This window comes from Aphis gossypii, chromosome X (genome assembly GCF_020184175.1).
Source record: "Aphis gossypii isolate Hap1 chromosome X, ASM2018417v2, whole genome shotgun sequence".
In the NCBI taxonomy this organism is placed as follows: Eukaryota; Metazoa; Arthropoda; class Insecta; order Hemiptera; family Aphididae; genus Aphis; species Aphis gossypii.
This window is the reverse complement of record NC_065533.1, coordinates 55126988-55153068: the sequence shown is the minus strand read 5'-3', so window position 1 is coordinate 55153068 and position 26081 is coordinate 55126988. Positions and strand designations below refer to the sequence as shown.

At 36.3% G+C, this 26081-nt stretch overlaps 1 protein-coding gene across 4 annotated transcripts in view; it reads right to left on the bottom strand.

Moving 5' to 3' along the window:
- The window catches only part of LOC114129329 (neural cell adhesion molecule 1-like), a 58937-nt gene that overhangs the window by 9620 nt on the left and 23236 nt on the right, over positions 1-26081 (bottom strand). For all 4 annotated transcript variants that reach the window (XM_050205765.1, XM_027994032.2, XM_050205764.1 and 1 more), the window contains exons 3-9: positions 5686-5928; positions 4442-4672; positions 3949-4103; positions 3608-3875; positions 2659-3027; positions 1561-1682; positions 289-547 (exon numbers count right to left, since the gene is read on the bottom strand). In XM_050205765.1, coding sequence (XP_050061722.1) covers positions 289-547; positions 1561-1682; positions 2659-3027; positions 3608-3875; positions 3949-4103; positions 4442-4672; positions 5686-5928 — 1647 coding nt within the window. The remainder of the gene's footprint in view (positions 1-288; positions 548-1560; positions 1683-2658; positions 3028-3607; positions 3876-3948; positions 4104-4441; positions 4673-5685; positions 5929-26081) is intronic.

Here is a 26081-nt window from a genome sequence, read left to right as displayed (position 1 = left end):
CCTGAGTCGGTAATCAAAGTGATTCGTCAAGTACTATGTGTATTATTTTTGCGTTTCATAATTACTAAGAAACGATAATAAATACATGGACTAAAGATACCAAGGACGAATAACAAAATCTCATAAATTTCAACTCTCTAAAAAAAAAATTACGAAAAATGCGAATATGACTTAAAAATCTCAAAATTGCATTAAAAATATATTTATCCTTGGTGTTGTAAATTGTAAGAACAAATATCGCATAAAAATCTCAGTTCTAATTTATCACCATCATTATTTCATACATACCGGTAAACACGATATCCGACGACCAGTCAGACCAGCCGTGAACGTTTTCAGCCCTGAGACGGGCCACGTACGTGGTGCCTCGTCGCAGGATAATCGGCGTGATCATGGATTCTCCGGCCGGCTGTTGTTGTGGTTGGCTATCGCCGCCGAATAAATAGGACATGGTGTAACGACGCTCGTCGCCCGAGTTGCCGCCAGTAGACGAGGCGACCTGCACCTGAGGCTGCGGCTTGACATCCACCCAAGAATCAGCTGAATCCTGTGAAATACGTATAACATACACGTGTTATATATAGATATACAAGAAACGTTGGTTGTTGGCCGCGTATTATAGCGAAATAGTCGTTTCTTTTTTATACAATTATAATACTTTAAGAGACATCATCATTTCTTACTATCCAACTCATTTAAGTACTTAATACTTAGGGTAATAGATTAATAGTCCATGATAATAGGTTTAGAGTATAATATGGGGGCTATAATATGACGATTTTAAAATTGTAACAATTAATATTAATTTGTAAAAATTGTAGTCTGCGACTACTCATATACTATATATTTGTAATACGACGCACTTAATTGATATATTTTGTTTTATAATTTATGTAAAACTACTATTATCTTTAGAATGCCTTCATTAAGTTAAGTAACTCCGAAATTACTCATTAGAATTTGGATTTAAACGTATCAGCAGTTTCAAAAAAAAAAAAAAAAATCACGTTTAACGATTTACAACATTGAAATAACAGGTTAGTACCTACCATTACACGGACAATCCAGGTGAAAAACATCCTACAAGTATTTGAAAATATGATACTTAGTAGGTATTTTCTAAATATTTTAAAGATCAGAATAATTTAGGATTTAAGATTTAAAAAGAATTAAAGGGGGATGAGCCTAGTTCGTGTCACTGTATATATTATATGTATATTTATTTTTAATCTGCCCCTCCTATTATGCAAGCTGCATTGAAACATAGGTAACTAGGAAGGTTCAAAGCCTTATACCTAATACCTTGCAAATTAGATGCTAGACACGGCTACAATGATGTCCAATGTATAACCCGAGCGATAAAGCGATCGCTATGAACACGACTGTGTTTATGTGTAAATGTGGATATATTTATATTTTATAGGAACACGTGGTAGGTATGCGGTAATTGTCGAAATCTTTTACTTTATGCAATAAAATTTTAGTTTGGCACCATAATCGACAACGAAAAATAATATCTAAATAAAATGACGTATATATAATATTATTAGCATATTAAACCTGTTGTCGCCTGTACTGCAACTGGTATTTGAGTAGCGGCGACGAACTGTCCACGGTCCATGCCAGTTCGGGTGCCTTGTCTTTGACGTGCACGTACGACGATTGAGGCTTGGCCGGTGAACCTGTAATGGAAAGAAACAATTTTCGATTTGTCAACTGCAGTCGTTGTACAACATGACGGCTATGGTATGATAACTATAATATTTAATAATGGGCGCTCTGCAGACGTCAGTTTTAATTGCCAAAAAACTTGATTTTCATTTCCGCCAAATTTATTTCTACCTACCTGTCTACATTATAGTTTGAGAGTCATTTAAAGTTATCTAGGAGCCATTACTATAGGAAGCGGTTCTCATTAACCCCTAAAAAATTGTTCGACTTAATTTCATTTTCGTGTTAAGGTTCAAAAATTTGATTTGAATTAAATTAAATTTATTATTATTAAATCTGTGTGTATAATAATATATAGTATATACTATACGTATAGTCAATAATTTCTGACAATAAATTATTCATTATTTATTATTTCGAATAATTTATTATTACATATCTTTAAAAAAAAATGTTATTCTTAAAATCATTTTATTTTTATGTTCGCTGTATGAATTAATCGTTTATTTGATTAAATATTATAGGTTTTTGCATACCTAAGTTGTAACTGTTAATTTAAATGTATACGCAGTGAAAATTTAAATATATTTTGAAAATGTATTAATGTGTGGATGTGATTTATAAAATTGTTTATTAAAATGTGTGTGAAAAGATTTACAATTATTTGTTGTTCCGAATATGTTTGCACTAAAATCGAACCATATTATTGTAATTTGAATAATTAGCATACCTACAGTTTTATTACACGTAAAATCAATTATTTCTAATGTATCTTCAGTATTTAATAGTTTATCCTGAATCCCGATATACATTGATGAACAACAACACTACGGATAGAATAGAGATTTTCAAACTCCATCTCAATAATATAGGTATAGAAATAGATTTCACGGTAATGAAAATCACATTTTTGGCGGAAAATATGATTACACCAGGGCGCCGCACTAGATATATCACGCTGAAGAGTGGAAAGTGTATATTACGTACCGGTCAACGTTATGTAATCTGAATAAGCGACACCAACACGGTTTTCAGCCCGACACCGGTACCGACCAAAGTCTTGCGGTCCTTGCACTTGTTTAACTTTCAGTACGAAAGTTGGTCCGACCGGTATCGCGGATGTGTTTACCAAGGCCTGGAAAGAGCTGCTGGAGATCGATTGCCTGGAAATATCGTACCGGCTGTTGGGGCCTTCGGCAACCACGGGTGCCGATGACTGTGGTCCGTTCGCGTTCAATATTTCCTTTTCCCACGTGACTTTAACTTTGGGGTATGCGTGCACGGAACACGCCATCTGAGCGACGTCACCTTCACCGGTGTTGACAACGAGCCGGGGCACAACAATTTCGGGCGAGACTGCATCAGAAAACGACACCGATTAAACAAAACGTACAGCGAAGATAGTTATAAGTAAGTACATGCATAAATAATATTAAATATATATATATAATATCATAATTCATAATTGTATAGATACAATATTGTTACAAAGAATTTAATTATTTTTTTTAGTTGGTATCGGGCACGTTTTTAAATCTTTTATCGAGTCAAATATTTAAAATATGTGTTTACTGGCATTGAATGATTTAATTTTTATTTTCGAGTTATTCGTCTAACACATAGTCCTGTTCATTTAAATTTATTTGTATGATGATAATCTCGCGAATCGTGAATTTCAATTATAATTGAACACGTGATTGTTCAATCATGATATGTGTTATTTAAAATGGAATTATTAATTAGATTGTTGTTATAAATGAAAAATAAATATTTCAAAACAAAATATAATAGCTATAATATGTTACATAACGCTTTAAAAAAATAATATAAACAATATAATGTATTATTATTATTATATTTAAAACAAATATACATATTTTTTTATTTAAAAAGTATTTCAATAAATTTTTCGCATCGATGTATAGTTACTACTTACATTCGATTTCCACTTCTATTCCCATATGTGCAGCCGCCGCATTGGGTCCTCCTGACACAGAGGCTGCGGAGGATCCTGTGGTGATGCTGTTGTGCGCCGAACACTCATAGTAACCTGCATCGCGATACGCGACGACAGAATCGATACGGACCTCATTCGTCTTCGAAACGACCGTGGTTGAGGGAGTCAATGGTGCAGAATCCGGGTTCTTTTGATCATGATCCAGAGACGGTATAGACGGTTGTTGCGATTGTTGGTGGTATTTAGCCTGTACACGACAAATCACAGAACAAACATATTAACAAACCGGTAAATTTGTTGACGAGCTCGAATCATTATACCTTTTTGGTCCATTGCACCGTAGGCTCCGGGTATCCTGCCACGGTGCACACCAGTTGCAGTGGTTCGCCTTGTTTCACGGTTAATTTTTTTGCGGCTCCATTATTCAAAAACCCAGGGGATCCCACAGATTGCACTGACAGGACTTTGGCCGGATCTGCGTATAAAAATAACATCACGCAATACATTAAAATACAGTCACAAAATAATAAATATAACTATATTGATCACTACGAGCGCCGGGTACATAGATGTGCGTTGTAAATGGTCGGTAGACCTTCTAGACGCCCCCCGTCGAACCGCTGAAAAATTACTTGCAATATAAGAGGTGATAACTTACGTGACGTCCCAACGACAACACACTTTGCACATTAATTCCCATTCACCCCCGAAATGAAAAACCAAACAAAAATCTTATCTACGCCACAGACGACGCCAGACCGGCGCTCGGCAACAATACAGAGAGAGTAATAAAATATACAGATAAGTACTGACGTGTGACACGCAGGGTATGGGTTATCTCAACGGGGGGTGTTGATGCTATCCTGCACGTGTAGGATCCAGAATCCATTCGCGTTACTTGCTCAATGATAAGTGTGTGTTCCTGGAATCCTGCAGATGTCTCTGACTGTGGTCCAGGTTTGACCCTCGGGTCTGTAGTCATAGTATAAGAGTCCGTCATTATACTTTTGGTGCCATTGATCCACATTACTGCATAATCGTCCACTGTAACACACATGGGACGAAATCATGCAATTATTTGAATACACCTACATATATTTTTATTTTTTTGAAATTAAATATTAAATTGATTATTCTTAGACATAGAACATTATAATTGTCTTAGCTAATGTATTTATAGGTCACATTATATACATAATAAATAATAATATATGTGTACACAGTAACATATACCAAATAAAACCATACAACAAAAGTATATATTTGTTACTTGCCTACATAGTTCAAAGTCTAAATTTAAAGAAATAAAGACTAATTAGTTATTATTTATTGTCATTTATAAAAAAAGCATACAATTTTTTTTTGGGGGAGGGGGATTAAAGTATCAATATATTTTTTTAATATGTTGCATAGAACTCCATTCCTGAATACAGTTATTGATGTACAATCAAAAATTATTATTTATATAAATTACATAATTTATATTCGATATCTATTTTATGTCTAAATTAACCTACACATTACATATATATTATATATGTAGTCAAATATTAGTTATTACATGGTCAGGTCATAATGTCATATTATTTTCTTACCATATTTTCTACGGAAAACAACAATATTCTTATCGTATCTGTTTAATATTTAAATCACTTATATCAGAAATGCTATACCACAAAAACAAAATTATAAATAACTTTTTAATATATTTTTTAATACATACATTTTATTCAGTTGAATTTAAAAATCTTAGGAAACAATAAACGACTTATTACTCGGGAACTACTTTATGAAGACTTAATTTTGAGTGACTAGGCATAGTCTTTGGAAATCTATGTTCCCCCAGTCCCTCCTTTCTATATTTGCTTCGGTATGATTAATACCGAAAAAAATAAAAAATTAATATCTACATATAACTATAAAAGCGAAGACAATTCGAGTGTACATAATAAACTACCTACGTAAACTTAATTAAAATAACATCTATGTTTCATTAATATAATATAATATAATATATAAATTTATAAAACATATTATAATTATTCTGTGTTACTTACCAGAACCATTGAGAACTTTGCAAGGGAGATTCACCGTTGTGCCTTCAATAGTTTCTACCACAAGTCCCGATGTCTGTATGACGGGCAATGTGTTACCAGCACCGTCGGGTGACGCTTCTTGACTTTCCGAATCCTCATCTTCATCACTTCCGGGACCGTCGGCTAGAAATTCTCTTGCATCATAATCTTGTCGACGAACTCGTTGCAGCTGGTAGTCGTCCTCGCGTAAGTTACGGCATTCACCTGTGGAAAACCAAAACAAACCATTATTTTATATAATTCTATGTGTAGTAAATAATAATATTTATCTGATATTTTAGGTATATTAAAGTTATAAAACAATACATATATAAACGAGAGCCAGTGATTTGGTGGATATGGTTAGATTAATGATTGGTATTCTATTTAAATTAGGGGAAAAACTTTAAGGTGTTCAAAAACCGCCCAAAATATATGTATTTATTCCAACAAATAACTAATAATATGTAATATGTTTATTAAAGTCAAATTCATTTTACGATTGTTGGCATAAGACACTCGCAACTGACATTTCAATACAAATGTTTCAATTTTTCATGTCGTCCCCTCTTACCGGAAACATTTCCTATCTCTAGCCGTTTTCTAGCCAAGACAGCTTAGCTGCCTGCAGTTTACTACACGCTGGGCGAAAGATCAAAAAAAGCGGTACGATACAATCGAGTGCTTTAGAAAAAAAAATTGGAACGGTGCCGTAACTATAACACACCTGTTTTCGTTATTTCGCAATTATTTTTAAAATGCATAATAATAATTTACCATTGTTGTATTTATTTTTAAATCGAACTCTACTTATTAAAAACATAATACTATTTTTCCGGCGCGCTTTCGAAATTCATTACTTTAAATTCTTTTCATTCAATCGATTTAGATGTTGTAATCTTAGTCGGCTATTATTCATAACGCTTTGTAGTTTGTACGTCCGATAAAAAATTTAAAACTCGATGGTCGAGAAACATGACGATGTCGATTGCTCAGCTACAGCTCTCGATTATGCTGCGGCGCCTATATAATAATATGGTATAGGAATATACCATGTTATATTTCAAACGTGTGAGCTGAGCTATACAGGACGACATAATATCGAGGTCGTGTCCGATTCGTTATTTATTTATAACGGAATAATTTATAATATTATAACCGTGAAGGAAAAACTTTTTTAAAAAACACGCCGCGTCGCGTTTCGTGCAGCGTACGGTATCGTCGCGTGAACAGTCGCGATTTTGCAACGGCGGTTCCTTATACGAACCATTACGAGACGCACGTGCACCAGACGTTCTTCCGGATAGCCCCGTCGGGCGACGCGAATAACAAAAAACCGCCGAGGGGTCGGCGGTGACGGGAAAACCCGAGCGCGGCAGCCACGACGACATTCCTCGACGCGAAGACGTCCGCGCGGCACACAATACCGAAATACCATTATTGTAATTATTGTCGAGCAGCTATTACTATTATTGTTATTGTTTTCGCCGCGTTTCATCGAGTCCGATTGTTATACACTCGACACGTCGACGGCGGCGGGAGAAGGGTATTATTATTATTATTGTTGTGTTTCATTGGCGGCGGCGGCGGCGGATTGCCGTCGACAATAATAATTATGATGATACTTAAATAACGGCGGCGGCGGCGTAGGTACAAACGCGGCAGTCCGCCTCCGCCACACACTCGCACGCATATTGTAATATATACACACGGCACAGTCGTCATGATAATAGTAATAATAATAATAATAATAATAATAATAATAACAACAACATTATTATTTACGATTATTATTATTATCATCGAGCGGCGAGCCGATAGAGCCGACTGTAGAGCGAAGATCTCTCGCGGAGCGCCGCCGTTTGAATATCAAACGAGACGTGCGTAATGAACGTAATCGCGTAATAATTGCAGTCGTTTACACGCGCGGCAGACATAATATTATTATAATAATATTATAATATTATTGCCGTGTTTAGACCGGTACGTGCACACAATATACGATTTTGTGTATCACAATGTTATCATACATTATATTATTATAGTGTACGACGACTTTAACGAAGTCAATCGCCAAACCTAAACTTTCGGTCCGAGATCGGGTTTCGCGTCGCCCTCGCCGCGGCACGCGTTCCGACGGGCAGCGAACTCGTGCGGGCGGCGGTTTTGTTTGTGTTTGCGGTACATGTCTTGGGTGTCCATCGGCAGTGACACACGCGATCGTCGTACCCGCACGCCGTTCACCCCTCCGCCTCCTGGCGCCGCAACCCCTTTTGTAGACAAGTCCTGCGCCGCCGCCGCCGCCACCGACGAGGGCGTAGCCCGCCCGACGGACCACCACATCGCCGCGTATAATTTAATTAACTCGGCGGCGGCGTGTACACAATAAAATATACTCAATACACACAACAACGATATAATGTACAATAGGCAGTTGTTGTGTACTGCGATGTTAAAAATAATATATATATATATATTGTAAATAGAAAACGCGGGCGAAAAGCACACGTTGTGTCGGTTAAGGGCGTAGTCCACCGCCGATTTGTACAAACACGACCCGACGTCGTCGTGCGGTGCAACGCCAAGTCTCCGAGCGGGGGAAGGGGTTGTCCGCGCGCCGATAAGTAATTGTACGTCGTGTCCCCGCGGTGCATACCTCGTGCACATCCCGGAGGCGTTGCCATCGCCGCCGAGACCGACCCACTGACCTTTTCGACCGGCCCGTTTCCAAAGACGTGTATGTAGACCTGCAGTTCTGGTCGTGACGAAATGTCAACGGCAAATGCCATCGTCGCCGTCAGGTATATACCGGGCACTCGGCCGCGTTTATTCGCGCCCGTTCCGCCGCCGCCACCACCGCCGCCGCCGATCGCGAGAGACGTCGCGGGGTTCGATGACCTGCTGCGGGACGACGACGCCACCACCGCGATTGCGGGTGACGGGAGGGCAGGGAAAAAAAACCGAAATTCCGTGGCGTTCGCGTCGTCGTCGTCGTGTAGACACTGTGTAGACCGTTTGTTTTTTTTTCGTACACACACACACATAGGTATATCAATAATATAACATTATATACCGTATAATAATAATAATACAGTTGACGTTAACGGTCGGGGGCGGGGGAGGAGACACACTCGCACACGCCGTATCATAATATACGCATATAACGACGTGAGCGACCGCTCTCCTCGCCCGACGGAGCACCACACGTGAATGGGTTTTTTGTGTTTTCGCGACATCCGGAATTTCGAGTATAATATAATTTTTTATTTCTCCTCTCTCCGTGACGAGCGACGAACGTTTCTGGCCGCAGCCGCCGCCGTCCGTCGTTATACATATTATACACGTGACGACGACCGACGACGACGACTATAAGGTTTTTTTCTTATACATATATATATACGGCACGTCGAGCACGTTTGTATAAATATAATTTCGTATTATAACATATATACGTTTTTCTACGCACACAATGCGGTTGTACACGAACACGATTATTATTCGATACGAATATTGTTGAAATGGAAAAAAATACGCCAGCGAGGCGAACGTCTGCAGCGCGTCCGGGCGAGGGGAGGAGACCCGCATGCACGCATATCGCGTTCGATCGCACAATACAATTTACTATTATTATTATTATTATTATTATTTGAATATTGACGCGGCGGCCGAACCAAAGAGATGTCGGTGTTTGATGGCCGCATATGGTATTTGGGGGGGGGGGGGTCGAATTTGTTCGGGCGTCAGCGGTATTCTGGTGGTGGTTGAACCGAACACCATTACGGCTGTAGACGATTATACATAATAAATAATGTTATAATAATAAAGACCCGCGACCTAACCACACGATACCGTATCAACAATAATATGTATCTATTCGACTGGTAAATGGTAATGAGACGCGCGTCAGAGGAGAGACAGACCTCGGAATATCGCGTCGGGGGACCTCGTCGGACACGGCGTTTCGACGGGCGGCGCATATGTGTCGAACGGCGAAGACGATGGGAACGATCGGTTGCAGTAATAATAATAACGATATAACGATGACTCGGCGGATGTGAAAACGGACCACACGTCATGCGGAGGCGGCGGCGGGTGTATAATAAGAGCACATATACACTGTTAATTACCACGGTCGTATAATATTGTGTTTACAGAGGCAGTGCGAGTAAAATAATATATTATCGCGCTCGTGTGTGTGTATGCACAGAGTATGTGTTGTGTGTAGACGACGACGACGACGAACATGTGTGGACGACGAAATTTATGGAACAAATATATATTATTATGACGGCGGCCGGAGCTGTCGAGGGGGGGGGCACGTAAGCGACGTGCGCGGGGTTTCGACGGCGATATCATGCTGGTCGCGATGATGAAACGGCTCTGGAATGTCGGACGGGAGGTGAGAACGGCGTGGTGGTTGTTCGGCAGATGACTAAACGGCGTACACGTACACGACGCTCTGTCGCTGCTGCTGCTGATGCTGCTGCTGCTGCTGCCTCTGTAAGCTGTAGTTGTAGCTAGTTGTTGTATAGTAGTCGTATAGCGAGTTGCGACGCGAGGACGCTGAAGACGACTATACACAGGAGGAGAAGGAGAAGGAGGAAGAGCAATAAGAGGACGGCGACGCGCTATTTAAGTAATTTTTTTCCCCGTCGCCGTATAACACATAGTGCGGGCGTAGCGTAGAGGCGTCGGCGGCCGCGGGGAACCAGAAGAGGTGACATCATCTCGGCGCGCGCGAGAGAGAGAGATCTCGCGACCTCTGCAGCGCGAGCGCGTGTCTCGTCACCGCGATCGAACGTACACACGGTCATAATACACGAAACACGCATATCATTAAGTACACGTATATTTAGATACGACGTACCGTGCACGGCACGTCGCACGCCTTTGGTACGAGCGTATAGAAAACGTGAGCGCATACGATATTGCATTACGTTCGGTATTAAATATGCGTAATATAACTACCTACTATATTATAACGATAATAATAAAAAGAAAATATTGTTGTAGGCACATAAATCGTTATCGTACAATACGTATGGTAAAAAACGTGTGCGGCCAAATCCGGAGAAGAGGTTTTTTTATTATTGTTATTAACGTTTCCTTATTTCCTAAGTATCGGCGATAAAAAAAAAAAAAATAAATAAACCGATACGAAAAAGAGCGTTCGAAAGAATATTATAATATTTTTAATAATACGATTATTATTATTACCAGCCGAGTGCCAGGGCTATATTTACACGTACGAGCGCGCGCGCGGCGCGTCGTACTGCACGTGACACACGACCGACGACGATAATAATAATACTCGGAGCGGCGAGCCAGGGCGCGCGCGCCCGGCGCAGTTACACGATATTATAATTATTATTACTATTTCGATTGAAATAACGAAGTCTGTGAAATATCGGACCGACGTGACACCGTCATAACATCGTACTACACGAGGTAGGCACTGTGCGAGGGGGGCGTCTGCGACGACGATTAAATCACATTTCGAGCGCTGAAGAGGAGGTGTCATCGTAGTCGTCGTCGTCGTCGTCGTCGCGGTCGAGGCGTGTAACGAACCGGCAATGCAGTCGGGATAATGATGATTGATGGTAACGATTGACGATGACGATGACGATGATAATTATGTCGAATGAGCGCGCGAACGAACGTCGACTGACGTTTTCTAGTGCAACGCGTTTGACGACGGTTGCCGCGACGTGCGGACGACCGGGGGACCTTTGCGATATCCTTGTCCGGGAAAACGGTCGTATAATAAAATACTTATGTTTTTATTTACGACCTATCGGGCCGAGACGACGGACGCGCCTACACGACGCTCGTGTACTCGAGTGTCGGGAATGTCACAGTCACTCCGTAAGACCGTAATGTTGTTGCGGTCGCACATTATTTACACAACGCAGTTATTGTGTGTTACTCGCACAAAAGAGGACGGAGGCGATAAAATAATTACAACGACGACGACGACGACGTCGATGAGTTGCTCAATATTGTAATAATAATTATTATAAATAACGTGCGACGAGAGGTTTCGCAAAACAATATAATTACACGTCGAGCGCTTTGAGTTTCGACTGAGCGAAGAACAAAATATATAGGCATATAGCCATATAGGCACAGAAAACCGATCGATCAACGTTATACTTTATTGTTGATTGTGTATATTATAATTTATATAGCCGACGTTCTTGAGAGAGTACGCGTTGACAATAATATATTATGATTATTTGGATGTGGCGAGGCGGGCGTGGTCGCGTCAACGCGATAATATAATATTATATTATGTAATTAATAAAAAAAAAAAAAAAAATGTATACGTATTATATTTTTACAATAATTAACAACGACTACGATATACACATTACACCTATCATAATAATGCACTGTGACACTGGCTACGGTGTAATCCAGCAGTGATATTTAATCGAACGGCGACGCGACGGCGGTGATAATATTATGATATAGACCGACATCGATTTAACGGATCGTTATTAATTACCGATAATCGTGTCACACGAGCGGTGTTTTTGCTCAGGTCTAAATAAATCAATGACGTGTAGTTATAACTATATTGTATTATATAAAATGCACAGCCACGTCGACAAACACGCGTCCAACGGCAGAGCACGCGGAGATTGTTTTTACAGCGCGCCGATAACCTACTCGAGAGTAATTAAGTATACGTGACAATGTAAACGTACTACGTATAGTTTAGTTAGGTACGGCTACTGTAGTTGGGTGTTTCTATATATATACATAGGTACCTATGTGATTTAAATCCGGCGTATTGTTATAATATTGGCGTTTTTAAAACGATTATGTACAAATTATGCGCAGTACAAATCGAAGACTTTCGTGTTCTACCGTAATTTATTGCCGATATAAATTCTAGAACGGATGTATATTATGATTATCTTTTAAGTAAACGGAAAGATCGCGTTACGATTATACCTTTTCGGAATCATTTCATTGCGAATAATTGACAAAAAACAAAACGATCGTGTGCTGTGAGGATACGAGGTTCCGACTCGTTCCGGTTTATAATCATATACAATTATCGAAACAACTCGGTAGAATTAAATGTTTTATTTTTAATTGAAGTCGTCGTCAACCCGGGAATGGTTTACATCGAGCTAAATAAATAAAATACAACAATAACAGATAATTTTATTATTTTATTTAGCGGCAAAAAAATTTAAATTTTTCATAAAAGTAAAATGGTAATATATACTACAAAAAGTGTTGTTTTTAATAAGTAGGATATTTTATACTCCACCGACAAAATATCGCCGTATTATTAATTTTATGTACCTATTTAAAGATAAACATCTTTAATACCTATCAAATTGTTGACTAATAAAAAATCGCTTTTATTGGATCGCTTACTATAAATAATTTAGGTACTATTATAATAACATTGTTTATGGATGATGTGGAATTATTTCTTTCCTTGATGCATTTTAGTGGCTTTACACAGAGAACAGTTATTGTACACTATATTTCAATATATAAAAATCAAACGCCATATTATACATTGGTCGTATTTTTATAAGAGGGGGGGATACACGTGTGTATGTGTAACTATAGAATTTTGTCTAGTTGTAGACGTTGTGGTGGGTTGAATGTCTAGAAAAAAATATCTAAAAATAATATCAACTTAAAACATTCCGAAGAATTTCTATAATGTATTTTTCATATCGTCTCATTTCATAAGTTATAAGTCGGTATAACATAATAATTCATAATTCTATCATATAATATATTGATGACCATGAACGCGTGTAATGATATAACTCTTACTCTTATATTATAATATTATACAACGCATATTATGTAGCTATATTTATTATGTTATTTTTTTTTATTATTATTGAAGTAAAGAAATAGATGAAACGTCAAATTTTTAAAAGCCAGACAGGATATAAAATTAGTTGAAGCACTCGTCTTGGTTTTTTTTTTTTTGTCCCGAAACCGGATAATAATAATTAATAATGTACTTAATATAATTACAATTTTTAAATCAATAATTGATAGTTATCGCATTTGAAAAATGATGACATTAGTTTATTATATCCAATATATAGTGTTTACGACGCGTTTTTAAAACATTAAATTATCAAAAAATGATTTTATAAGCACTCAAGTTTATTGAATAGGGATATCATAACATACACCATAGTATACATAGTAATTAATATGATTCAAGTAACCGGAAATTAAAATCAAAGACTATGTATTCTATTAAAAGAATATCTAAAAAATATAAAAATATAACATCGTAAAATAATGATATCGCTGTAATTTAACACTTTTAAAATAACATTTTAACCAACGATTACTGTATTCCTAGAGTTTTTGATGTACATCTAGAATAGCATATGGTTATTGTTTTATCTGGTTTGTCTTTAAATGTAAAACTTTCCAATTAAATTAAAAACAAAATTGTACATCTATAAATCAATAATCATACAAATAAAAATAGCTAATCAAATTGTGTGTTTTTAGTTTCTAAATTACAGAAAAATTATTAAAATAAATTTTATGTTTTGTAACTAATTTAATGTAACACAATTTGTTTTCCGCACATAGGAAAACTACTTTAAAATCATAAAAGATATTTACATGCTGAAATTTAAATTCTAAATGAAACTTTTGGAAACTTTATCAGTATTTCAACTGGAAAAAGTATAAAAAAAGAAATCTAATAAAGAAAAGAAACGTTATTGTAAAATAATATAAATCATAATTCATAATTCATATTGAAAGTTATAATTTTTTATGGTATCAATCAATCATTATTAGCCACTACAAAATAATTACCTATAATACTGCCAATTTTTTCGTTATAAACTGTTACATAAACTGATAAACTAAAGTGATTTGTTAAAAGGTATTATAATGTACTCTATAGGCCAGAAATAAATAGTTTAGACATAAATTAATATCATATTCAGCTGCGTTATTGGTCAATGAGCGCTTATCGCAAGGCAGCTGTGCATAAAATAATATACATTATTTTGCCTTTGAAGTAATAAGTTCGATATAAAAACCCACAATGAGTACAATGACCAACTTGGAGTTATTTTAAACAAAATTTAAGAATTTAGGTTTCTAACATAAATGTATAATAGTTACGTACAATATGCGTGTATAACATATTTTATTATATCTTAAAAATATATAATAAATGTTTATTTTTATATTAATGTAATATTATACTTTTGATGATTTTAAAGTTTTAACTATTTTGAGTGAACCATATTTACATAGGTTTGGCAGTAGTAAAAATTATTTTTAATGTATTTTCACAACTTTGTTTTGAAATATAGGAAATCGAAACTAGTATCTATACGTTTATATCCTAAGTTTTAACACTCTCGTATATACAGATCCAGAGGTCCTACACAGGAAGGGTAGTAAAGAATTAATTATTATTTAAAATGTACACTATTTATTGTAGGCATACTAAATTTACTACACTACAGTTCGAATTATTTTTGAAAAATTCAAACAAACAACGTTCACTTTTGTACGAGCACTAGAAAATTTAAATAAATATTATACATTATTGGAACAATGGACGTAACTGTGTGTAAACAATTGAATGTAACGACGACGATAAGGCGTGAGTAAGACCGTCCACGAATCGTCCTCAGCCCAAAACGTCTTGTCTAAAAACAATCAACCATTAAGACTAATCGGTGTAATTGCTGTCATTAAAAAATACTAGGTACTAAAATTAAAATTAATATTACAAATTGAAAATCATTTCACTCATTTAAAACTCGTTTTTTTAACAGATCCGTAGTATACTATAATAATACTAGTAATAGTTCTATGTACTGTGTAGAAGTCGACTGCCAGAGATCACACACGCGGTACGATGACGTTACGTAGTTATAACTACTGAAAAAATAAATCGAGTTAAAAGTGGCGGGGTTATGATGATATTGTTTTTTACGCCGGCCCGCGGTTACTGACCATTTTGTAGTATTCTTATTTTTTCTAATAGTTTGACGTGCCGGCGGGCACACCGCAATGAATGAGAGACTATAGAGCCGCGTGAACATGGTGCGTGAGCGCACGCATATCTTAATAAAACGTGCGTATAGTCATTGTAAAATCACATCGTATATAGGTACTCCGCGTTATTATAATTATTATTCATTATTCTTTCTGTCGTTGCTTCGTGTTCAGAAATAAAAAAAAAAAACTAGTGTTTTTTTTATTTCTGTACGTCACCGCCGAAGCATATAGTCCCCCCCCCCTCCGATAAAATAATACCATATTATACGCATTATTATTATATGTTAAGTACACAATATAGTTTCGGATTTAACACCGCAGCGGTACTTGATAAGCGGTACTATATTATGTTACAATATTATACACATAGGCACATATAGCTTGTACACACGTTATGTATGAACAATATTTACCGTGCGTCTCTTTGAAGAGCGAAGAGCACAAGTGTTTGGTGTGTTACACAATTACGAAATATTATGCCTCGGCAACCGCCGCCGACGACCGCGGTTGCCGGATGATCGATTCGGTAGAATGGAAAGGAAAAAGCTGATAATACAACTCGTATAAACACGAGCGTATAGTATTATAATATACACAATGTTATAGGTAGTGTAATGTAATTTGATATAGTTTGTGTTTTATCTAATAAACGAACATCATTAATTAAATATCTGTGTAATGTTAACGTTTTCACGGCGATAACGTCATTATTAATACTACTATTTATTTGTATTATTATTATAAATAACATAACAATAAAAGCAATCGATGCCTAATCGCAAAACAACAATGTGAAACGGAAGGCGTGGATATATTTTTTTTAAATCCAACAAGATTAAAATTATTATATTTTTTTTAGAAATGTCGTGTCTATGAGTCATCATGACCTTTTCACAGTAACGATGATCATCAAACTTCAGAAATAAACGACTACCTTTGGTTTTTTTTTTTTAAAAAAGAGGTCTAGGACGTAAAATCAAAATTGATTTATGATTTTTACGCCTATAAAAACAATACGAAATAACACGGCGCCCACTGACATGCGTTTATGAGATATATTTATTCATAATTCATACATACACATATACTAATTAATTTTGAGCCCAAATCACATTAAATTTTTATTTCGTTATCCGAAAAGTCAATAAAAATAATAATTTTAGATTTAATTCAATGGTTTTATAGCAACTTCAATAATTATTAATAGTTATATAGTATAATATATACATGTCGATATTGAATAAATGTTATAAATATTTATGTGTTTCCTTGGTGGATCGTACACAGTATAAATTCAACGTGCCGTGCATGTTAAAAATATATAATAATGAGGTGCAATACAAAACGCGATAACACCAATGTAGAGTGCCAATATTCCCAAGAACTTACTTTTTACGATTTAGCCGACGATTTAAATAACATACACGACAAGTACACAACATGCAGCTATACATAAATAAAGATTAATGCAAGTTATTATGAAATATATATGCTCGCACATAGTAGGTACGTATACTAATAAATAACAATATTATATTTCTAATATTATTTTCTCTATATGTTTGCAAAAATGTGAGAACACGCGTCTATCTTAAAAAAAAACCAACTCGCACATCGTGGTTGTGCGCAGAGCAAGATGTCTGTAAACGAATAAAATATACAACAGAGGCGGACTAGTTATGAAACAAGTCGATGTCTGGTATGATGATGGCTTATACCGGATATCAGTATATTTTCATATGTTAAAAAAGAACCGTATAATTCATTAGTATATCATGAATTAAGATCGTACGAATAAAACTTGGCAAACAGTGAATATCGATGAAATAAGATTACATTATTTTTAATAGACATAAACAGATGACAAGAAAAAAATAATACAATTGATACGATACACATCACTACATCGGCTTTTATAAAACACTACGCCCACCGTGAAATACGTATGTATATTATTGAATGTAATAATGAATAGAATATGTGCTTTAGAAGTTCTCAAGATATTTATTCGGGAAAATATATTTCTAGAATTATAATTTTGCTTGGCTCAGTAATCAGAATCTATGTTTTAAAGTGTACTATTTAATTATGTTAGATCAAAATAACGAGATTATAAAAAGTTGTTTTTATTATTCAAAATAACATATTTTTTCAGTCCTATGAATATCAACTATAAATAAATAACGTTTATTTTTATTACGTAATAATATCTTACGTAAATTATAATATTAATGTAGCAATAGTTTCGTTTTTAATTACAATTTTTTTTTTGCTATTATTATTCATTTATACAATAAACTATATTATAACTGTACTTGTATAGTGTATATTATATGTGATACACTACAAAAGGTAGAAGCATTAAGGGGCCGAAATAAAAAAATCATCTGAAATAAAAATATTACTGTCTGCAAAAATAGCTAAATTTTGGTTTGATTGGCTGTTCAATAAAGAATTAATTAAAGACAAATTAAGGACTAATTCTATGAAGGACCGAAATTATCGGATCCGACGATGATTGCATATTATTAAGATAACGTAAAACTAAAAAAATTTGCCTCACTCACATAATATGAAGTAATCACGTCTCTTCATACTTCAAAAATTTTGATTACACGTTTGAAATTATACTAAGGAATAAACTATCATAACTATAATATGATACAAATTAAGGAGAACAATTTTACCTGTGTTTTGATAGTGGATTATTTTTTATTATTTTTTATTTGATTATTCGCCAAAATAGTTTTAATAAATAATTATGAAAATTTTATCTACGACTTTTATTATTATTATTACGTATTAATAATAAAAACTTTCTAAAAAAAATCAATATCCTGTATCAAAACATGGTCAAAATTGCTTCAATATACTCTAGTTATTGATGTAATAATTTCATAATTTCAACCGTGTAATAACAATCTTGCAGGCGTACGGAAACAGTTTCACTATATATTGATAAATTTATTATATTCCAAGAAGCAGACAACAAATTTCAATAGTCACACACTATCAATATGTATAAAATACTTAAGCCTTTCTCTATTACTTATAATTTTAAAAATTATAATTTATAAAACAGAAAGAATTTGTTTATCTAAGCCCAAAGGCAAAAAACAAGCACTAATCTAGATTTTTTTTTATGATGGTATATGAAAAATTGGTGAAACCGAGTTCCATCACGAATATTTAAAAAAATTAATTTTCATTTCTTTTACCAGGAAAAACTGGAAAACGTTAGTTCCGAAAAAAAATTATCAACAACAGCGGTGTTAGTCGAGCTATAGTTGAATTCCGGGAAAAGGCAAGTGCAAGCAGCGGCCGTCAGCGTTCTGCGAAACCTATAAATCGCGGCCAATTAATCCTTCCGCAGTACGAATTGCATCCGTGATTTTATACATGATAATAATTGACGTTAATTATTACTTATTAATATTTTTTATCGTTGTTGTTGTTATTATTATCAATATCGATAAAGAATATTAATTAGTGTATTATGATACGACGCTTATAATAATGATTAATGTATTGCACGTCCATCATAATCGATTATGATCAAATAATTTATATGTCTATATGGCATATGCGATACATATTTGCAAAAGGTTTTGCTAAGATATTTTCTAATTTATTGCAAAATATCTTGTAAAAAGAACTTCGAAATATCTATTTATACGGTCTATGTACACTATACCTAATCTATAATATAATATTTAATTTTGATATTTTGCTTTTAGATAAATAATATACAATTTTGAATAATATAATAATATTCGAAGTATATCCAGTTAACTTTTTTTACTCATAATAACAGAGTATGCTGAAGGAAATATTTGAGTTAAAAAAAAAAAAAAAATTACATTACAAGAATTTAATCTATAATGTAACAATATTTTTTTAATTCGATGTATCAATTAAAAATATTAAAAATATTGATTTTGACTAGATGCGACATAGACAAACCAAAGAAGGCCAAAACAGATTTTTTTATTTTTGAGAAATAAAGTATTAAAATATTTTATTATTAAAACTGTACCCTTATTAACTATGATCTTTGCGTAATAAAAGTTAATCCAACTTTTTAAACTAAAATAAAAAATACATCGTTACATCAGTTACAACATCGTTACATCGTTTTCAATACGATAAGAGGTCAATTATTATGAATAAAATTTAACCTAAATGCATACTAGCCACATAGTTGGTCAAATCTGATTTGTTTCGCATATTATTTTATAAACAGAGATAAAAAAAAGACAAGAATTAATGTCGTCAAAAAAATATTACATTGATAAAAATTGCTTTGTGCTTTTGTCAAGAGTAAAAACAACAGTTTACAATGAAAAATTTGAATTTCTATATTAGGTACATAGATAAAAATTAGAAATTCTAAACATAAATCCTAAAGGGCACCTATATTTTTTCGCAAATATATATTTTGGACTTTCAGAGTAGAGCACGACGCTGAACGATAATATATACTGTTACTGACTGTATACTGTATAGTAATACATCACAAAAATAATCAATGAGAAAAAAACTGTTACCTTCAGTGGGATGTGATATAACAATAATGCGATAAAAACTAAAAAAAATAGGCCAAGTTAAATTTTTTTAGAATTTATATATTAAAGACGGCATAGCGGCTAAAAACTCTTTGGTAAAAAATATAACGAGTGCTTTTTTTTTCGTAGGTGCAATATTTCCAAACGCTGCGCCTTAACACATATAATTATAAAATATAACATAATAGTACCTATATGGTCTTTGCTCGATAAAAACAAATATAATATATATATATATATTATAATAATGCGTACGCATAGACCTACCTATACCTAGTAATATCGAATTAATATGTAGATCAGAAGATCAGAATGTTCTCGGAAACAATGTGTCATCGGACGTGGGTTGGTTCGAGTCGGTAGTTATAATAAAATAAACAACGTAAAACGCCCGTGAACAATATCATATATAATATAATACTGCAGCGTACAACAATAATTGTTGTGTAACGACAATGGGATTATAATAATATTATTATTAAATTATATTGTCCGCGAGACGCGTGTTTCGTCGCGTCATCCCGGTTTCGAGTCTGCCGAGCACCGTCATATTATACAAAACGCACTCGCTCGAGCGACGTGACGGGAACGGGCGTCGCCGGATTGCAGGATTGGGCTCGGGATGGGCGCCGCTTTTCGGGAGCACTGCAACGAGGCGCCGACACATTCGAGTACGTATAATATAATATACGATAAAACGATAATGTAATCACGTCCTGTGTCGCTTTTTATGGCACCTACATGGCGTGCAGTTAACACAGTGAGGGGTGGGGCGACGAGCGGAAAAGCTCGGCCGTGTCGCATATATACGTTCGGTTATTGCATATCATATACGACACTACTGTATAACAGCTATATTATACTACGGTTGCGGTACAACGCCGAAGTGGCGGCCTCGCCCGCGCTAACAGTTTTATATATAGTGGCTTTGCGCGTTTTTTAAATTCTATAAAGCCGACGAGAAGAGTTTATTGGTTTTACGCGTGTACCTATATATATATATAATACGAGTATATTATAATGTTATATGTGTTATACGTCTGATTTGCAGCAGGTTTCGAAAGTGCGACGCTCTAATAGATTTATATACGCTCAGAACTATCTGTATATGTATATACATATTATATTACGTATGGTAATGGATACCGCATATGTATTAATAAGTGCTTTGAAGAGGTGATTTTTGAAAACTCAAGTGGTCTCAGAAAATTCGCAGTGTAATTATTTACATTCGACTGCCACATTATGGTATATCTATTTTTAAGTTATTTATAACCGGTCCCGGTGCGCTTTGCGGGTATAACATCATAATATAGTATGGAACTCGAAGATATCGGACAAAATTACATTTTCCAGGACTCGGTGAAACGTACATCAGTATACATTTATAGTCGGCCGAGTGACCGATTTTGATACAATTCGTTAGAGGTATTCATTTAGGTGTTCGAAAATGTAATTTCTGGACCACCGACTTGTAGTAAAAACGGACCTGGGACGTAAACGTCCATCGGACGTGCATTATCGATGCGATTATGGCGCAATATATATATACCAAAACAATGTTCAGACATCGGGTTTGGTGAAAAACGGAGGACGTCCGACGCGGTTTTCGAGTGAATTATTCAACAATACGAACAGGGGAACGGCACCGGTTGACTCCGGATGTACGATGATAATATACATATCATAAAGGCTCGTTGTCGAAAGGTGTAAGCTCGTGCGAATCGGATCACAGTGGCGACGGCGGTGGTATTCGTGCCACCGCGCCCATATACCACACCATTATTAGGTACTCCGACCGCCGTACACTGTTAACCGTCGAGTCATTATCCATCAACGCGCGCAGCGCGTGCGTTAACCGCGTTTATAATTAGAGTCCGTTTTAAATGCGATGATGTTCATTGGCAAAATGTTCGGCGGCGGCGGTCGTGTAAAAATGACGCAATTGCTCGGCCAACGCACGTGGTGTGTCGATCGGCCGGACGGGAAAAATCGGAAAAATGTTTAGGAAACAAACCGCAAACGCAATCGTCGAACGATAACAGCAACAACTACCGCGCGCCGTCGTCGGGCCGGCCGGGGCGCGGTTACAGGCCGTTGCAGATGAACCTGCGAAATTCCGGGAAACCGTAGGAGCACCGACCGAGCCCCGACGCCTAATTATTATTATATTATAATGATCATCGACACAATCGTCGTCGTCGTCGTAGTAGTAGTTGTGCACAGCATCACATCCGGGGTACACGGCCGGGATATCGGAAAAAAACAACCGTACAAGCCAGACAACGCACGTATAAAAAAATAAAAAATAAAACGCATATCTCGCTGTAGTTGTAAACGATAGTGCGGAATTGCGTGTTTGCGAATATTTTAATAATAATATGCGATATATATATTAGTCGTTATACAGAGTGCTCGTAGAGTTGACCGACTACAAGACCGTTCACCGTTTTACGCGGTGCGGTAGGTTAAGTACCTGTATCAAAACATCGTACGATAATGGTACGTAGGTCGTGGGTAGTATATAGCGAAATAAATTGTTGTCTTGTTGTTACCGGGGCAGCGGACGGGGTGCTACACATTATTATTGTTGTCGGTGTACCGGCATAGCAGCGCAGCGCCAACAGTAGTGTACGAAAAATTATTAAAAAAACTACGACGGCGACGGTCGTAAAAACATTTTGTCCCCATCATAGACGACGACGGTATAATATATAATATCATAACGACCATCTGCTGCTGCTGCTGCTGCTGCTGCTGCTGGTGGTGTTGCTATTTACGCATACCGAAACAGTATATATTATTATATTATTCACACGGTGGCGACGGTGAATAATAAAAATAATACATTATATTATTATTATTTCGTACGTTGTCATTCGGGCGCGGGCGCGTGCGTGCGTGCGCGCATTTGTTTCAAATAATATTCAAACGACTGGCGGCGGCGAACACACACGCACAATCGTGAATGGTATGTGATATGCACACAATACGCGCGGTGCGGCGTATAGGTATGTTGGTTGTACATTTCAAACGAAAAGAATATAAAATTAACAAAGAAACGAAACTTGGCCCGCGACGGGCATACACACGTCGCGGCGATCGTAATCAAACATAACATGGTATAATATAATATAATGTGTTATGTATAAAATATTATATTCATCGAAACGCGCGTTTAAATATGCGCGATCACGCGGCGACGGTGTTGCTTATGGTCGGATATATAATATTATACGCACACACACGGTCGTGTGGTATATACGACACGCCGCCGGTGCGGGTTTTTGTGGGTGGCGGACGACGAATAACAAGTAATACCTAATAACAATAATGGTACACATTATCGTCGTAAGACAATAGGTTTCGAGGGTGGACAGGTCGGCGGCGGTGGCGGTGTTCCGGCTAGGTCGCTGTGTTTGGGGGCTGTTGTCGTCCTCCTCCACAAGAGTTTCGTCGTAGGACTCATATTTATTTATTTATATATATCTTAATATAAACGGACTTAAGTCCTATCAAATAGGCGGGCAAGTTAATGAAAATAATTAACTGTGGCTAATTAAGTTAATTCAATTAAATTGCCTTCAGTTAAGTTAAAAGTTTCCAAAAAAAAAAAACTAACTTAACTCAGTAAATAAAAAGTTAATTTAAGTCATAAATTGCACTACTATATTTATTTGTACAAACATTTACCGAGACGTTTAAACTGTAAACATAAAACTTAAAATTATTACTATAGCACATACTAAATTATTACTAGAAACTTATAGGCTATATCTATACATAAAAAAAATTAAAATAGTCAATGAAAATGTCTAAGTTTTGAACACCGTTAAACCGAATATTAAATAAAAAATTAATCAAAATTCGAATCATATTATAGATTGGCATTTTAACGGACAACGAAGTGCACGGGTTCAGCTCGCAATCTATGAAAAGCTAAGTTGAAACAATACAAAATTCAACTGATTAAGTTAATAAATTAAAAACAAAAATAACCAACTAGTTCAGTGAAAAAGTTTAAAAAAATTATAACTTTTTAACAAGTTAATGCCCACCATTGAGTCAAGTACGGTATTATACGATAATATCAAGTATACTCATATCGCCGTGTGTGTGTGTGAGTGTGTGTACTCTTATGAACAGACGAGATTGTGCGCAGCGGACAGAACGATATAATCTGTGGTCAACGCGTATACATAATAATAATAATATCGTGTGCATACCACACGGACTGCAGTGCGCGATGACGATTAAAAATTATTCAAATAGCTTTATGGATAAAAACCGTCTCAGGTTTCTCCCCTCGCGGTGTGTGTCGCGGTGTACCGCGAACGCAACAGTTTATCGCTATATATCGTTGTAATTAGTCAAAGGGAGACGACGGACGGACAATCTCTCCGGCCCGGCTGTATTATAGTATTATAATAGCGATTGTGATTTTATTACGTACACATAATATTATTATAATACCTAATAATAATAATAATAATAATAATAATACGAGAACTGTTCGGTGACGACGACCACCACCACCACAGCCATCACCACGTGTGTAATATACGGTCGTCGGCAGGACCAAATACGACGACAACGACGACGGCGACCTTATTGTAAAAACAATGGACAGTGCCGCGGGGAACGGGGAGAGTAGGAGGAAAGCCGGAAAGCAGTCGAAACGCGATGAACGTATACCTATAAGCGACGACGATGGGCGATCGGGCTCGGACGGATGCCCGGCACAGTGCGACACTCCTTTCTCCGTGTAATATTATTATACAACACGATATTATTTTATACATAATATAATATCTCATATATTCGTATAGCCCGGCGGTTATACTTCTACACGTACGACGTGCAATGAGCTCTGTACAATAATATCACAGACACACCGCTATAGGGTATACGTATATATATAGTGGATAATATACTGGGTATACTATATGATAAATGATCATTATACTATATCAAAGACCACTCGTTCAGCAGTGGTCGAAGAATACAGTCCTGCAGGGCGCAATTCGGTAGAGTCTTTCGAATTCCTCTAACCTTTGGGTGATTTTTCAGAGCTGTCCAAAATAAACCTCGAAACACTATACGTCGAAAAACATTATCGCCGGATCTAATAAAATTAATTTCACTTTTGCAGTTTGTATATATAAATATTTTGATAGGCATGAGTAAAATACTGATATATTGGACATTTTTTTTAAGTCGGGGGGTGTCCAGACATGGATGTACCAACCTCCACTCCAACTCCACTCCACGAAAAAAAAAAAAATAATAAAAAAAATTAACCACGCCACAGGGGCGCGTAATACATTTGTCTTCGTCACCGCTATACAGCTGCGGTGAGTGCGTAACGGCAGCGCTTGCAGTTCGGAAACGCGCAGCGTAGAATCGGCATTGCGAGCGTAGAGTTTTTTTTCTAACCGTTTTCATCGTACGTACGATACCCAAACGATACACACGAACGATAATAAATTCTATAATTTCAGAAAAAGCTTTTATGTGACTTGTCCCACGCGTCGTTGAACACATTACATGGATCGGGCGCGCGTAATCTTCGTTTTGCTTTCGGCGGCAGCGAACCGCAGTTCCAGTGAGAGGCAGCTGCAGCGCAGCAACGCCTCTCCTTCTGCCGCTGCACACGCACACACACACAAGCACACAACACACCCTCGTCAAACGCCTGAAGTACGCCTCTCCCGAAGCCCCTGCTGCCCGCCGGAGTCATCGGCATCGTTACATTTTTCCGGTGCAAACGATGACGAG